We start from the raw sequence: 17,080 nt of genomic DNA on the forward strand, positions 1-17,080 counted from the left end.
TGCAATGTTCGTAGTGATTTACTCCCCAATCTTTTTCTGAAATGTTTAATACATGCCCACGCTAGGCATACTGCCGCTTGGTAGGGATTCCTCATGACTCAAAGAATGTATTGTTGACTCCACTGGGAATTTGGTAGCTTCTTCACGGAGTTTCAGAGCCTCTTCAGTTTGTCCTTCCAGCGCCTCCCTGCAGAAGAGCACATAGAAACATTTGCTGAAAAGGCAGGACTGAGTACAGAAGAGGATCCAACCGCGCTGTGTCACAAATGCCATCTGAAATGAATAACTGGAAAGATAAGTGAAACTAAATTTCTTTGGTAACACTTGTATTTTCCAGGTTCACACATTTGGCAACACATTGCCACATCTTCAACTGCTGCAGCTACAGTGTAGTCAGCTGAACTATCCTGTTTTGCCACTAGCAGGTCTGAAAGTCCAAACAACTGAAATAATACTTTATCGAATGAACACAACTACGTTGGTTTACCTTCTGAAAAGAGATTCGCTTTTATTTCTGTATTTTTTCTCCTAGCTGCCCAGTAAAATACTACCTTATCGACAATGGGTCAAACCCATAGAAATCTGTCAAATACTTCATTTACAGGCATAACAAGAAACATCTCAGAAAACTTGTAGAATCAGAGAAGTGTCTGTTAAAACCTTGAGCACAGGCAAAAGGAAACCTGTGCAGATTCACATCATCTTATTTTATTGGACTTGATCAGGAAACAGATCATTCCCTACATTGCAGGGGCAAGGGGGAGAACATGCATGTGCTGAAAAAGTAGACCATGGAAAAAAAGGGCAAAAGGAATTTTTCTAACCAAAAGAGAAATAAATCCAGTCTTAGTGACAGTAATAGGCAAGTTTGGGCAGTTCACCTATAAGCAGTAAATATAGGAAAGCTAAGAGGAAACATGAAGAAAAAGTAGTTGAGCGACAAAGAGGAATCTGCAATCATGGAAAAAATATTCCAAGCAGCAAGTCTACAAGTGAGGGAGGAATATGAGATCAGCGAGGAGAGCAGCACCGTGTCATTTGGTGTAAGCGCTGTTGTGTGTGCACAGCAGGACTGTGACATTCACAAATGACCCAATTACCACACGCACAGTTGATTTCTCTCCATGCACTTTTTTTTCCCCCGCAATGCAACAAGTCCCTGTGTCTGTGCACAGCACTTGTGCCGCCTCTGCATTTGTATTAATGCATCCTGAGAAACTTGGATTTTCACTCTCTAATATTACTGATAAAAAAAGATTAGAGGGCATGGACACAAACAGAGCTGAAAACACACCGAACAGCATTCTGAGGAGACTGTCACCCTGAAATTTGGAAGGAGGGGCACGAGCTACAGGCAAAGGTGGAGGTTCTATCAATGCTGCCCTGTCATTGCTGAGTATAACCTGAAAGTGTAAACATGTTAAATGAATTACTAGAAAAATCCCCAAGGCTAATAAACTTGACAGGTGGGACAGAACTTCAGATTCAGCAAGTTTTTACATTTCGAGTGCCCGACACTGAGAAACTGAGGTATATTAAGGAAAATACCACTTTTTCCCATCCATTTTTCTGTGCGTTTGCCACTACACGCTGTAGGAATCGGCACAGTGCTGAGAAGACACTTCAGTTTGATCCATCACAGTGAACCAGTAAATCAAAGTTTTAGAAAGGAAAACACTATCCCCATTCTTCTCAGCTGGCCATTAATCCTCAAATTCATTAAAGATCCTTCTTTGGGAGAAACTTTCAAACAGTAGATACACAACTGCATAGCCAAATAACTAAATTTGAGCACCACTTTTGGAGGACAGAGGTCAGCAAGGGGATGGGGAATATTCACAATGAATTTCACAAGTACCACTTTTCCAATGCTGAATGATTCTGAATTGAATAACAAGTAGAACCCTGGGCCCCAGAAAATTAATTATCAAAGGGCCACAATATATCCTGATATTTGTGCGGAAATCCCATTCCCAGCAAGAACTCATTCCACTGTGGAGAGAAATGAAGCTATTATGGTGACACATAATTTACAATTATCGGTGTAATTCTCTGTAGAGTGACTTGGGCACCCAAATCCTTAAATTTTGTGTTCACATCTTTTCTGTTGCATTAGTATAAAAGATTAGACCTTTGGAATCTGCTGGCTTCCATTTCCAGTGAGTGAGCTGTTTACTGTAATGGCAGATAGCAGGTACTGGAATTTCTCTAATAACAAACAAAATCTGTGTACTACCTTAATTCCTGAGTATTTTTGATCATTGTAACAGCACCGGCAAAGAAAAAGATCTGTATTTTTTCATATATTAAGAATCGACTTTAAATCATAAAAAATGAATTTTGTTCATCTAATTTTATTACTGCAGGAGGAATTTAAGGACATTGAGGGAGAGAGTTTCTCTTTTGTAAAGTCTTAGGCTTTGTTCTGCCTGGATGAACAGAGATGCAGGCCGTTAGAAGTACTTTGTCAGCATCTCCTGTTAAATTTTTCAACAATTAAGTAGCAAATCACATACACTACCACTTTCCTACACTGTTTCCAGGTACAGAATTTTTCTACAGGAAACACCGAAGATGAGGCTTCTATAAACATCTGCCTTCCTCCCATCTATAATTTTTTTTTTTAATCCCAATCGGTTTGATTAAAGCCAAATGGACTTTTTCCTCACAGAAGTGCTTTTGGGGGTACGCCCAAAAGAAAAGAGAAACTTAAGTCAGGGGCAAGTCCAAGGACGGAACATTTAGAGTTGTACATCTTGAATTTTGGGAGTGTTATTGCTATTAGTAAGCCCTGGGGGACATGTCTGTGAATTTACTCCTCAAGACAAAAAAAACCCCAAAAAACAAAAAAAAAAGAAGGAAAATTTATTACTTAGGTGTAGCTTTGAGCAGGATGGTATTTGATGGAACTTTATTTGCATTATTTGGATTTTCTTAGGTGACTGGTCCTCTGGAAGACATGGGACTACACTGTAAGTCAGAGGTAGCTGCAGTAGCAGTTTCCACATTACGGATAATTCGAAATTTTTAGCCAAATGGGTATAGTGAGGAACACCCCCTTAGGTGCTTCCTGAGGGCACCTAACCGGAAGAGCCCTTTGTCCCACACCCCAACGTTGAGTACCAGAAATACCTCCTCAGTGTGAAAAGTGTCTCCCGCCCTCCCACAGCGGCCCCTACAAGCGCGGCACGGTGCCAGGGCCATTTTTCGCGGACGGCGCCGGGCCCTGCCACCCCCGCCCGTCGCATTGTCGTGCGGCAAGATGGCGGCGGGCCGCAGGCTGCCGCCCGCCCGCGGCGGGAAGCGGGGGGCGCCCTGGCCGGGCTGGCCCTAAACTCCTCCTGCCTCTATAAATCCTCCGCGCCCCCGCTCGGACGAGCTTCAGACCTTACCGCGGCTCGCACAAGGTAACGGCGCGGCCCCGGGGCAGCTCCGGCGGGGCGGGCAGGGCCGGGCAGCCGCGGCGCCGCCATCCCCGCGTCCTGCGGGGCGCGGCGCCCCCCGCCGCAAAATGGCCGCTGCGGCTGCAGGGAAAAACCCTCTCCTAGAGCGAAACGGGGCAGGGCTTGGGCCACTTTCCTCAAGGGATTTGGCCAGCACGGCAGCACGTTTCAGGGGTGACCACGAGAGCCAGAAGTTGGGGTGAGGAGGGTTTCCTTCTGCCACAGAGAAGGCCAGAGGGTCGAAACACTCTCCCCAAAAATCCAGTGAAGAAGTAATATCAAAAGGTTCTTATACCAATCCCTCCAGAGATGAAATAGTTTTGAATTCTTCAAGGTATTTTCAATACTCAGAGAGTGGGACCAGAGTCACAAGAGGATAACTACTTCAACAAAGACAATAATGTGTCTGACAGTCCAATTTTGGGTCTTGATTTCAGGAGTGAACACACAGGTGTCAACTGACTGTCCCTCTTTTCAGCTTATTCAAAGTAGCAGCCAACAGCTTATACCAGATAGCCCGTGTTGCGAGGCTCCAGAAACAGGTGTATGAATTGGGCCCAAAAGAAACTCATAGGAGAGCTGGAAACCTTAAGGCAGAGCAAACTCAGAAGGCAGACAGATATGTTAATATATTTCCATACCTGACTAAGAAGAAAACTACATAACCATTCCTCAGCAGAGAACATGCCGTTTTAATTTACAAAAGAAGCAAACCATTCACTTAGTGCTAAAAGACAAACCCAAAGATGAAGAAAAGTGGTTTTATGTGGACTACTCCAGGCTGAGGGAAGAAAAGTGACATTAACCTGCTGGAAACAGCTCTGGTCTGCACTCCCAGCTGCACCGCGCTCCAGAATCGTCAGTGCATCAACAGCAAAAACACACACGGAGGATGGAAAACAGCTTGAGGACAAGAGGATTTTCTATCACACTACTTGGAAAAAGAGGCAGCACTGTTCTATCAACAGAGAAAAGAGGCCAAGGAGTTTATAGGTAAATATTCTGCACAACACCCTGAAGCCAGATTTCAATGTTTAAACAGTCTGAGGTGTTAACAAAGCACAAAAACTCCTCCGTGGGGCGGGTTGCACCTACCTCTGACAGACACGGCCGAGACTGGTTTCTGCTGTGGTTTGTGGGGTGCACCGGGGCTCTGGGGCTGGGACAAGAGGGGACACCGCTCACCTCGCAGTCGCCCCTGCTTTAGCTGGGCATCCAGCCCCCGAGCCCTCCGGAGCTGCTGGAGCCACCCGCACCTTCCCCTCGCCCTTCAGCCCCACTCGGTAGCCTTGGCAACCAGCCCCTCCTGTGGGGCTGGCCGTGGGCGGGGGGAGCCCGAACCGCCGCATCCAGGGCTGGGATTGCTCGGCAAAGTGGCACTCAAAGTGCTCTGGCTTCAGCGGGGAACTTGATCGCTTTTCCCCCGTCGGGGCCGCGGCTGGGCGCTTGCTGCGGGGCGTTAGTTATCTCTCCTGGCAACAGGTGCCTTTTTTTGTCTGGCAGTCCAGGGCTGAGCACCGCGGGCTCTCTGCTGCTCTCCCCGCCACCCTAAAACACCAGTTGCACCCTTGGAACAGAGTAATCCTTTGAGGATGTAATTCCTGAAAAATTTTTCTCCTATTTTGGGAATATCTCTGGGAAGAAAAAAAAAAAATCATCTAAGAATCATGTCAGGTTTGCCAGCAAGATGCAAATATAAAATCGTTGATTTAAAATAATCTGTTCTTCCCACAGAAAGGACTATGAGCTGTGCAGGGGGGGATATAGCTTCAGAGAAAGGTCATGGAGTCATTTAAACCAGCAGAGGTTCTGCTTCTAAAATACCTGGACCATCCCGTCAACCATCTGAAGTTTGGTTAAAGGCATTAATAACTGCTTTCACTGTTAAATAATGATCGTATTTTTGCAGGGAAAACTCCCGGGAAATTTATCTGTCTGAATCTGCTGTGTTTCTTCATATGGCACATAACAAACATAAATGTCTACAGAATTGACCCTGCTCTTTACAGGATGAGCTCAGACACAGGGCTGCATTATCCCAGCTTGCTGTGATGTCCAGACTTACAATAAGAACCTTTCACCATTGCGCCTCAGGTGATTCCAGCTGTAATCCATCTTGCTAGAAACAGTAGCGAGAAACAGCTCGGCACAGAAACTGCTGATCTCTGCAGATGGGTATATCTAAAAGCTGTCTGATGCTGTACACAGCCTGCAAAGAGAGAGATAAATGCTACATAATTGTTCAATTAAATGAGGTGATGGCAGCCCTGAGCATTTTATGCTTCCCTCTTTTTTTTCAATTGTGTAGCTGAGTCTCAGCAAGGGAAGCCCCTTTAGCTGTTGCATCATAGTGCTGGATAATTCCGGGTAATCATGGAATCTTTTATTAATTTAGTGTTAGAATGAGAATTGATCTGTGATGTCCGTGCTTTTGTGAATCTTGATAAGTTATTCCATTCGGAGTGCAAAATGGTCTGTTTCTCTGGAAGGGCTTATGGTAATATAAAGAAAATCAGGGATTGTTATTGCCAAAGGGGCCTCAATGCTGTTGCAGTTCTAATGCTTGTAGAACAGCCACCTATATGTTGTAAGTTTATTTTGTATTGTGATGACTCTTTGGTTCCTGGTTCCTGATTTGAAGTCTTGTTTCAGCAGGGTGATTCTCTGTTTCGTATGTGTTACATCAGACAGGTGAAAATTCAGATGTGGAGAGAAAAATCTGTAATTCTGAATTCAGATACCCTGAACTCCCCTCCTTCAGTTGTGACAGCACTTGTGCTCTCCTTAGAGAGACAGATCTGTTCCTCACCTGGACTTGTTGCTTTCCAGTTTGCTCTGAGTCACTGAGGGACCCTGAGCTATTCTGTACCGGAGGCTGTGTAGTCTGGAGAGGCTTTTGTTCACCTAAGAAAATTCTTTCTTTTCTGTCTTCAAAGACAAGTGCCTTTTCCAACACAAAAAGGATGCAGATTCATGGATTTTGCAGCTCACTTGTGTTTCTCAGGGTTTTTTTTGCACTTTCAGATCTCTGTCTTTTCCTTGCCCTCTCTGGTTTTCCCTATTTTACCTCAGGCCTGTCCAGAAAAGCAGGCTTATTCTGTGGCCTGGAAGGAAGATGGACTCAAATCCAGCCTGTAATCTGAGCAGAGCTTCCCCATGTAGAAAAATAAATCTGAACATTGGTAGTTGATTTGAGGCCATACAGAGTCTTAATATGTGCTCCTTCCTGTAATTTATTCTTTTTGATGCAAGACTGATGTTTTACAGAGTTGAATGGATGGATATGTTACAGTTGGCTCAGGCTGACTGGAGCTAAATGTAGAAAAGCTATATTTTCTATTTACTTGTTTCTATTTTTTCAATAATAATAAACCCTCAGGAGAGTTGTTACCGCAAGAAGGAATGATTCACTTCTTAAGGGAGGCTGGGCTGATTCAGGAGGGTTGTGTCTTTTGATACTTGTGGTTTTTTTCTGTCCTTCAGCAGATTTAGAACGGCTTCAGGACTCTGTGGGAAAGGAAGAAGCTAGGACGACCGCTGGCGCTTGAAGGCCGTGTATTATTACTGAAGATTCCTGAAGCTCTTCAGCTTTTACAGAGCTGTGTCTGGAAGAAAAACATAAGTTGTTCTGCGATAATACCACTAAGCTAGGAAAAAGCAGCACTACTTCAAGTTTTCAGCCTTTTTATACTTCATGTATGACCATGAGCAAGTCACCTGTTCCCTCTGTATCTCTGAAAGGTATGAAGACCCACATTTCTACCCCTTTTTGTCTACCTTGCTAATTTAAAATATGAATTCTTTTGAACAGGGCTGTTGCAAGCCTTTTACTCGCTCTGAAGTGGTTTGTGCACAACTAGAAATACAGAAGATTGCTCTGTAACACCAGGGGCTTGCACACGGTCCTGGTGGTTTGGGTGCACCAAGACCCTCGGCTCCCACCTCTAGGAAAGGTTCTAGAAAGGCCTCTGCCAAGGGCAGGTCTCTGCTTTACCCTCTCTGTTCACCACAAAACTTCCATGGACATCCCCTCCCGTGATATGTGGCCATGCACTGTGCACTTTACGAACATTGAAAAGCCTCTTGCTGTATTTGTTCACTCCTTTGCATGAAAAAGCTGGAAATTAATTTACTGAAGAAATCAAAGGTGTTTTATGCTTGAAAAATGACGTTGGGCCCTTTCTCCTTTACAGACTCACTCCTGTGAAGCCAAGTGAGCTCCACTGGAGTAAAACAAGAACTTGAGAATGAGGCAGCTCATCCTGAACTTTTTGTCAACCTGTTTGTAATGACAGTTTTCTGCCAAATGCAACATATTCGGTGATCAGTTGCACTTTTGCTCTTCTGAGGTCCAACTCTGAGCTGTTTTGGTATGTTACTTCTCCTCACAAGTCCCTTCTGTACAGATGAGGGCTGCTGTATTTTATAAAACTTCTTTTTAGAGTTAAGTTGTGAATTTGCTTCCTCTGAGCTTAGAGGATATAAATAAACAGAAGGTAGATTTGAACTACGCATAATGTTTAATTCCTCAGTCAAGAAAGGCAGTAACAGATGTGTACAAAATTTAGGAGCTGAATTTCCTTTCTTTGATTTCTAGGTTTACCTTTCATCTGACCTGATGACTTGTGAGCTCAGGGACTCAGGTAAGATCAATAACACCACTCTGACTACTTAGGAAAGATTGCGCTTCCTTTCTGAAAGGGAAAAGCATAGTAAATGCATGTTAACTATTTCTGAAATGTCACATTTAAATCAGGACAATCCGAGATGTGATAGCTGTTTAAAAAACTGTGTTAGCTGAAAACCAGCAGGTGGGGGCAGTGTTGCTTTGATGAACTTCTACATTTACAAAAGAAACTTTGGATATTTGAAGGAATTTAGGAAAAAATCAGAGCAGCCACCAGCAAGGAGTCAGTGCCTTTACTGATTATAAATGTGGGGTTTGATTGTGACATCTGAAAAATGAAATCAATGGCAATTTCGCCTGCTTTAGCAGTGTAGTACTTGGCAATTGAGGGAAAGGGTTCTGACATTACTCTGTCCAAAATTTATTTCCTCTTCTACTGAAAGCCTGCAAAATTTTAATGCAAGTGTATTTTTCTGTGTGGGCAGCACTATTCTGAAGCCAGGTCTCTTCTATCGCTCCCCACACAGAGTATCGCAACCCTGTTCCGACAGGAACTCCTCGCACCAGAATTCCTTTCTTGTAGCACACGCTGCTGAGATACTTGTGTTATTTGAGGTGCTTGCCAGAGTCAAGGTGAGGAAAAGAAAAGGTGTGTGTTTAATAATTTTAAATGTTTATGTGAAGATGAATAGCGAATATTGCTTTAGCTGTATTGAGCATGGAAACCTATTTCTCAGAATATTTAGTTTTCAGGTAAAGCACAGCAATGCATGTTGTTAATCCCACTTTCTTAATCAACAGTTGCTGTATGTTATTAATTTATCTTGCACTGATTGTGTTTGCATTGTGTCTGGCAGGAAGTTCAATCCCCCGTGTGTGGGCCGGAGTTGGTGCTGTCTCTAGGGTTCCAAAAATCCTTTGGTTTCTGTGGGCGTCGCCAAGAGGTTGGCATCGTGAGGATGGCATAGACAGAAACTTCATTCTGTCAGCACCTGACTGATTTTTAACTCCTGTGTACAATAAAAGCCTGCTGAGAAAGCAGCACAGTATCTGGCAGCCCATTTGGGTGATTGATCTAATGTTTTTCCTTAGCTGTTCTTGGGTCTCTGGTATGTGCAAAGCACCTGTGTGTAGACCTTTTCAGAGCTGGCTTAGCAATGTGATGGACTAGCAAATCTGGAGGTGGTAGGGGTGAAAAAATGCCATGCTTGCGACGATGACAAATTTGATGGAGTTATTGGGGAAAAAGGTGTTGGATTCAGCACTCGAAGTAAATTGCAGCACTGAAGCAGAAGAAAAACTGGACCTCAGAACTTATGTTGATCACAGTTAATCATCAGCCATTGTAGGTACCCTGGGAACCAAAGCCGTTGCTGAAATTCTGATGTCTGCAGACATGAGGTTTAGTATTTAGTGTTGGAAATTGCTATAATGCAAAGAAGTACCTTGGCTTTTTAACAGACTGGCACGTTCTTGCAGTCTTAAACAGCCCTGATAGCTCCGGATAGGGGATATGTGGCCCCAAGAGACAGGTCCTGGAGCCTTAGCCTGTCTCTAGAAGGCCTGTGGAGGGACAGAAATGAATTGCTCTTTGTGGTGACTTGGAATGAGGGTTTTACAGTGAAATACTAGGAGTGTAAAACTACAGAAATCTGATTTGAGGCAGGCTGAAGGGTGAGTTCTGGATAAAAGCAAGCTGTGAGCCTGACCCAGGGTGTGAAGCAAATGAAAACTCAGCCCCTGGGAGGGAAGCAGAGGGAACAAAGCTCAGTACGAGCAAGGATTGAGGATCATCTTCCATGAAAAATAAAGGGAGGGGCCTCTTTTCTGCATTCCTTCTTGTGGCTGTTGAGAATGAGAGCTGGGACACATGGGGCAGATAGGAGGCTGTAGGGAAACTAGCATTGAAGGGGCAGCATGAATGGCATGAAGAAATGCAAAGATTTCTGGTTTTAGAGTCACAGCTTCAAAGTTTTTCTCCCACAGTTCATTGTGGGTTTGTTAACACAAGATCTTCATTGCCTTCAAAGCCCAAAGGAGAAATAACGCACGTCCCAGGCACTATGAGATCAAAAGTGCAGGCACCTCACAGGCACAGACACTACTGTTGGTTTGCTTGGCTACACAAGCAGGAAGAGCAGTGGTCTGTGGGCTACCTTCTGTCATCCTGTTCAAGGGCAGATACAAACCAGAACATTTCTTGAACATCTCAGTGATTTCTGCTAGGAGTACAGTGAAGAGCTTTTAAAATGATGAGTCAAATGTCTAAGCCTGTGTGCATATGTGCAAGAACAACTGCACTCACATTGGTAAATTCTACATCATCATTGGTGACTGCCTGCATTCATAAAAGTATCCTAAGTTCTTACTGTTGCTTCCTATTCCATATACTGGAATAGTGTTGCCTTTTTATGACAATGGAAATGGGAGAAAGAAATATGTTCAGGGAAGCTGGTAGGCTCCATGCAGAGGAAAAGCACTTTATGAAAGCGGAATCATTAGCAGCGCTCCACTGTGCTGGTTTGGAACAGGTCCATTGTGTTTCCAGCAACTGGCAGTTTGGATTGTTACAATTCCTTGGCAAGGACAATAGAAAGATGGTGGTTTCCGGGGGCAGGATAAAAGGGTGAGCCCCAGCTTTCGCACACTGCATTTTCTAATTGCGTGATGTGCACAACGGGGCAGCACTGCCTTATTTGCCTTAATCCACCTCTCTCTCTCTCTCTCACTTCCTCACGCTCTCTCATAGCAGTGGTAGCTGCTGCCGCTTTGGCAGATCAGCGGGGAGAGCACAGGGAATGCAAAGAGCTTGGCTATCGTCTTAACATTTTTTCCAAAGGATTAATTTCACCTGCTTCTCTGCTTTTCCTGATAGACTTTTTCTGTGCTTTTTAATCCAAAGTATGGAGTTATTTCACATTTTAAACCCCTCTAAATAGTTTTAGGAACGGACTTTCTCTCTCCTCCTCCCCCGGTTTTTTGGTTTTTTGTTTTTTTGACAAGTCCGAAAATTGTGAAGTAAGTGGACAGACTAACTGAGAGTGTGAGAGGGAGAAGACGCTTCCATTCTTTTAGTGCAGTGGGCTGAGGCAAAAAGGCCATTGTAATGGTAAATTGCATGCAGAAAGGAAGAAAAGACCAATAATCAATCACAAATGAAGCATTCACTCGGATTTTGGCAAGTTGCTGCCCAGGGGCTTTTAAATCTATGAACATTTTATTTTCTTTTTTTTGCCTACATCTTTAAAAGCAGAAGTTTGATATATCAAGGACAGGAAGATAAATTTTTATAAAGCTATCATGCCCAGAATAGCTGGGAATGGGGAAAGCACAGTGCTGAAACAACAATAGAACGTCACAATTCTGAAGGAGAAACAACGTGCTGAAATGTTGGTGGGAAACGTTTTTAACCCATCACCTTGGACTCCAGCTCTGAAGAAAAGTTTTCCTTCTCAGGCTCGTCTCGTTTCACGTGTTCACTAATGAGCTGTGGGGGCTTCTGAGGAGTTCAGTTTGCAACTTGGTTATTCTGTGACTGCCTGAGTGGGTTTTGTATTTGAGTATGTGATAGGACAGATGAGGATGTTGGACAATATTAACAGCAGCATATCATCTCCAGAGTCCAGTGCTACCCAGAAAGGAAGATACATCTACCTGGAGGCGCTGCTCCAAGGAGGCGCTCCGTGGGGATTCGCGCTGCAGGGCGGGCTGGAGCACGGGCAGCCATTAATCATCTCTAAGGTATTTTTCTTATTTTTAATGAAATGCAAACAAGTGAGGAGTGGTGCCCGATTTAAAGGGCAAGAGTTGTAAAATAACACTGAAATGTTCTGTTTGACATTGTGTTGGGCTTGGTTTTGAAAACTGTTGAGCACCTTTTGAAGTCAGTATGTTTGCTCAGGAGCTGCCTATCTGAGCAACATGAGAGCTCTCGGCGTTGTTGAACTACCAAAGTGCGGGTTTTCTCCCGCAGGAAGTATCTTGGCTTGCAGAAATTGGCTCTATTTATTTCACTGCTGTGAATGGGGGCAATAAGGGACTCTCAGGAGGTGATCTTGTGTCCTGAAGTCATAACGTACCTGAGCGTGTTCAGTAATCCATCGCCACCTCTTCTGAAGAGAAAAGAAAGTGCTTTAAGTCACATGAAATGACATTGGCTAATTAGAAATGTGTGTGGGGAAACAGAAGAATAATGAATATTTTTAGTGTAGATTATGCTATGTTATCAGTTTTCTCACTCTATGTGTTCTCTACTTATTAAATATTAAGTGTGGTACATTTTCAAGATTTTTATTATTTTAATCATTCATGATTGAGAAGTGCCAACACACAGCTAGTAGCGTAACTCACAAAGATATTTAGAGGGGAAAAAAAATGGGAGAAAGAGTTCCTCATTCTGATCAGAACCGAGCTGTTCGAAGTACCCAGGTACCTGAAGGTTCCCATACTGAAGAAGACACGTGTTCAAAAGCATCAAATTGAATCTACTAATATCTAAAACATGTTTGACCGACGGCCCTAAACCTTTTTGGAATATAGGATTTAGGTAATTCTGAAATTTTACCTGTGTGGCTCTTAACCATATTTCTCTTCCGTGTCATCTGTCTGATCCGTTCTGCTTGTTAACAGTATGCATTTCTATAGCAAGCTGTTAGGTGCATTGATGTGCTTATGTCTAATTCTACGCCCTCATGAAAACTGGGACGTATGTGGGATGTTCAAAGAGTCAGAGCAATGTCAGCTAAGAGAAAATGCTGATACTGAAAATCAGTGTTACTGAAATCCTGCAACTCACTGTGCAAACAGTCACATGAAGACTGTCAGTCACTTGAAAAGTTGAACCGAAATAAATGATTTGTAATTAGCGCATCAACATGCTGAAAGTAAAAAGGAGAGACTTCCATAAAAGTTGTTTCATCATGAAGGGATTATAGAAATTTCACATAATCATCTTTCCTGCAGGACATTCTTGGAGATAGTTTGGCATAGCCACATAAAGCAAAACTGACCTCACTGAAATGGTGTTAGATGTTTTCACTCTATAAACATGAGGGACTAACACTTCAGCCAGGTGCTGAACAACACAGGTGCTGAGGGACTAACACTTCAGCCAGGAACACTTTTACTGGTAGTGTTCTACATTTGTGAGGAAAAAGAGCGTTTCTTTCTGCTTGGGCATTCTTCTGTGATGTAAAAAGCATCACCTTCCTCTTTTTTTTTTTTTTTTTTTAATTGGGAGCAGGGAGGCAGAGAGGAAGAGAGACAGCTCTGGCTGCGGAACATTAATTAATCTGTGGGATTTGGTTTCCACAGCAACCAGGCCCCATAATGTCAAACACGCCTGGAGTGTGCACAGTGCCACTGGGAGTGGTGTGACTTGTGCCTGCCTCTGAGAAACAGCACTGCAAAATTGGGGGGGGGGGGGTTGGTTTTGTTTTCCACTTGTAGCTACTGCTTGGTTTGTGCTATCAGTTTTGGTTGTTTTGCTCGTGCTGAAGAACAGCTTGCACATGAAAGCTGTGCTTTCTGAATTCATGCAGCACCTAGAGCTGTTTCCTGGTTTCCAGCTTCAGCTGAGGAATTATCACTTTCCTCTTGTGTTCGAATGCACTGTACGTTCTTCAGAAGTAATTGCGTGTTAGTCATTTAGCTAATTCAGTATTCTTCTTCCGAGTATGCTGTGAAGTAATGAGGAACTGTGGGAAGTGATAGATTGAGTCGTGTGTGAGGTTAAATTCTCCTGTGCTCTCCCAAGAGTACTCGCAGAATCATGGAGTGGTTGGGGTGGAAGGGAGCAATGAAGATCACACTGCTCGTGCAGGTACGCACTAGGAATGATCCAAAAACAGTTCCAAATAATGTTACCTGTAAGTATCGGGAAAAGCGTGTGTCAGTTTTTCATTTCCGATTATTCAGAATTAAGGTAGGAGTTTTATTTCTGTTTTGCTTCAGCAAATATATTTACGACCTCTTAACTGTCTGTTTGCATTGACAGAGTGGTGTTAAATAGCCTTAGTGTAAATAAACATGCAGATTTCAGCAAATACTTAAGCTGGTACCCATGAAAGCTTACAACATGACTTAAAGCACTCAAAGTAACATTGCTGTATTGTTATAGAACCCTGGACAAATAGCAGATCTGTTTGAATGTGATAGTTCTTTCTAGACATCACGAACTGGTGCGAATTTGAGACCTATAAGTATTGGCCTGTCTCAGTTTCAGACCAAAGACTGTGATAGAATTTAAAAACCAGGATGAGCGAATTTACAAAAGGCCCAGATGCACAAATACTGATTCTCGCAGCCCTGTGCGGTTCTTTGGAAAGAGAGATTTTTCCACCAATAACATGCCAAGAAATTACCCAGAAGGAATGGGAACAACAGTTGGGAGTGTGAGTTGCAGAAACCAGACTTATTCTGTGCTGGCAGAAGGTGGTGTGTGGGAGATCTGGTTACCAGAGTTTTTAAGAAGCTGTCCACCGTCTCTCAGCAGAAGTCCCTTTGCAGTGCAGATCCCTGGCAATGCTGCTGTGCAACAGGACAGGCTGTTTCTCGGGGGCGTGCGGGTCAGTGCGCAGACAGGCACACAGTTCAACACCCTAGTAAGGCTTTGCTGAGTCGGCCACGGAGCTCAGCACATCACGGAACCCAGTCTAAATCAACTTGTCAGAAACGTCGGTAGTGCAGCTAACATGAATTTAGGTAGTTAAAACAGATGACCTTTTTATGCAAAAACTGGTCTTTTTTTACTGTGTGGAAAGACAAACCTACACTGAAGCAGTTTCCTGACAGCTAAGTCAACATAGATCTCTTCATGATGTGTTTTGCTGAAGGCGAGGGCAGACCATAAACAAATTTATTACATCCGACCCACGTTTTCCCCTCTCCACGCAGGAAACTGCTTTGACATTCCCTCTATAGTTTACTTGTTCTATCTTGTTTCTGGACCGACTATATACAACTTGTCACATGAAGGCCGTAGAATCGTAATACATTATGATTCTGGCTGCATAGGACATTAAAAAGAACATACTGATTTTGAATGAAAAGAAATGTGGCAATCCTAGCAGTGTGTTTCCAAAATGGAAATGCAGGGTGTTGACTGTCCTAGAGCAGCACTTAGTAAACTTGGGAAGGTAAGGAGCTTCCTCTTGGCTTCTGGAGCTGCCTGTTCCACCCTCCTGGTGACGTTTCCACCGTTGTGATGACATTTCCGCTTTCGTAGTGACATTTCCACTCTTGTGGATGGTGCGTGGTGTTCTTGTGGTGTGCGCTTCAGGATGCTGTGTGGTGTTCCTGGTCTACCACCTGAACACAAGCTCGTGGGGAGTATCATAAATAAGCTTTGTGGAATTTTCCCAACATGAATTTTTGGAAAGGAAAGGAAGAATGGGCAAAAACTAGTCAGTTGCACCTTCCTTTTCCACGGCACCTCAAGGGAACATCCAAAAATCAGTACCTAATCAGCAGCAGAATGTCACTGGTTAGCAGTGAGCATCCGAAACCATGGATCTGGCCCCCAGCTGGCCCCCAGACACTTATCCCTGTCTCTGCCGCTGATCAAAGCACTCCGAGTCAGTGTTCTCCCATTAAATCGGTACCAGGAGCCAATTGCGCTCCCCATTCGAGTGCCCAGAGTCCCCATAAACAAAATTAAATTATCTTATGCACTGACAGGCAAAGCTGCTTTGCATCCATTCCCCGTATCCCTGTCTGTGACAAATGGCAATTTAGAAACTGTTAATCTTTCTGTAGGGTTGCAATGCTCGCATTAGAGCCGCTTGTCTGAAGTTGGCAGAATCACGAAAGGCTTACTGGCCTGGGCATGAGGACATGAACCTGAGCCAGAGGCATGGTGACTTGTTTTGTGATTTTTGTAATTGGTTTTTTGTCTCAAAGTTTCCACACTTGTTGTTTTTTGGCTAGATATGGACTAATTTTTTTTGTCCTCGCTGCTGAAGGATAGCTTGAGGCCTCTATGTTGTTAATGTTTTTAAAAAATAGCCCTTTTCACTATTTATCTTCCAGTATACTGTGAGTGGGCTGATGAAAGGATCCGTTTCAAAACCGTAAACAGCTTGTTATGCTCAGTCCTTCTTGCAGAGCATCATCTGTACTGGTTACACTTAGGGCCATAGACATGGATGTTGTGTATAATATGGCAGATCCTTAGAAATGTGTGTTTTCTTGTGTAAGAATAGAAGAAGAATGGTACATAAGAATTGCCTGAGTACTGCTCTTACTGTTTAACTGTATCAGCTTACTGGTGTGGAGAGTTGGTGTGTTCATTGTTCTTTCACTTCTTGTGTTCACCAGGGAAAGCAGTCAGTGAACAGTAAGCAGGCAGTAATTCGTCCAGGACTAAGCCAAAATGGAATTGCTTTGTGTTTGGTCTCAGTCCAAAGGCAGGAGAAAAGGTGCTCCTGAGAGAGAAAGAATTACAGATCTGCGCTGACCAGCGTCCGGTCTGGGTTGTAGAAAAAAGTTCAAGGACCAAATCAGCCTGGTTGGCACAAATGATTTCTTCCTCTCCTTGCCCCCAGCACTTGTTTTAGGTTGGGCACTGGCGAAGGGTGCGCTCTGTCCGCTGATGAGCCGAGGGGTACACTGTGCGAAGTCGTTTGCCTGCGGATCTGAGTCCTGTCGCTAGACTGTGGCAGCACACAGGGCAGACGCCTGATCCCAGGCAAGCAGGAATCTGGATGATGCAGCCCTTTGCTCTCAGAGAAGGAGAAGGGAACTGATGCTGTAGTTGTTTCAGAAAGCAGAGGGACAATTCCTCACCACTCTTCCGTGTTTCTGAGTGCTCGCATGAGTGCCTCACGAAAACCTGCTGATGCCAGCACAAGCAACAGGATTGTCTACCTTTTCTTAAAGCTAGGGAGCCGCTTGTTGAAAAGACTCCTATTGTCAGCCCCCTCCGTTAGGCCGCCGATCGTTCTCGAGCACAAAAAGACTTCTGTTCACTTCCACAGCACTGAATTGGCAGTTGCAGACAAAGTGACTGAGT

At 43.9% G+C, this 17,080-nt stretch overlaps 1 protein-coding gene across 1 annotated transcript in view; it reads left to right on the plus strand.

The window, feature by feature from the left end:
- The first annotated feature begins 11,646 nt into the window (after positions 1 to 11,646).
- SHROOM3 (shroom family member 3) overlaps positions 11,647 to 17,080 on the plus strand; it is a 131,115-nt gene continuing 125,681 nt past the window's right edge. Inside the window, exon 1 of the mRNA XM_065634659.1 lies at positions 11,647 to 11,811. Coding sequence (XP_065490731.1) covers positions 11,647 to 11,811 — 165 coding nt within the window. The remainder of the gene's footprint in view (positions 11,812 to 17,080) is intronic.

The sequence above is a fragment of the Caloenas nicobarica genome, chromosome 4, assembly GCF_036013445.1.
Source record: "Caloenas nicobarica isolate bCalNic1 chromosome 4, bCalNic1.hap1, whole genome shotgun sequence".
NCBI lineage: Eukaryota > Metazoa > Chordata > Aves > Columbiformes > Columbidae > Caloenas > Caloenas nicobarica.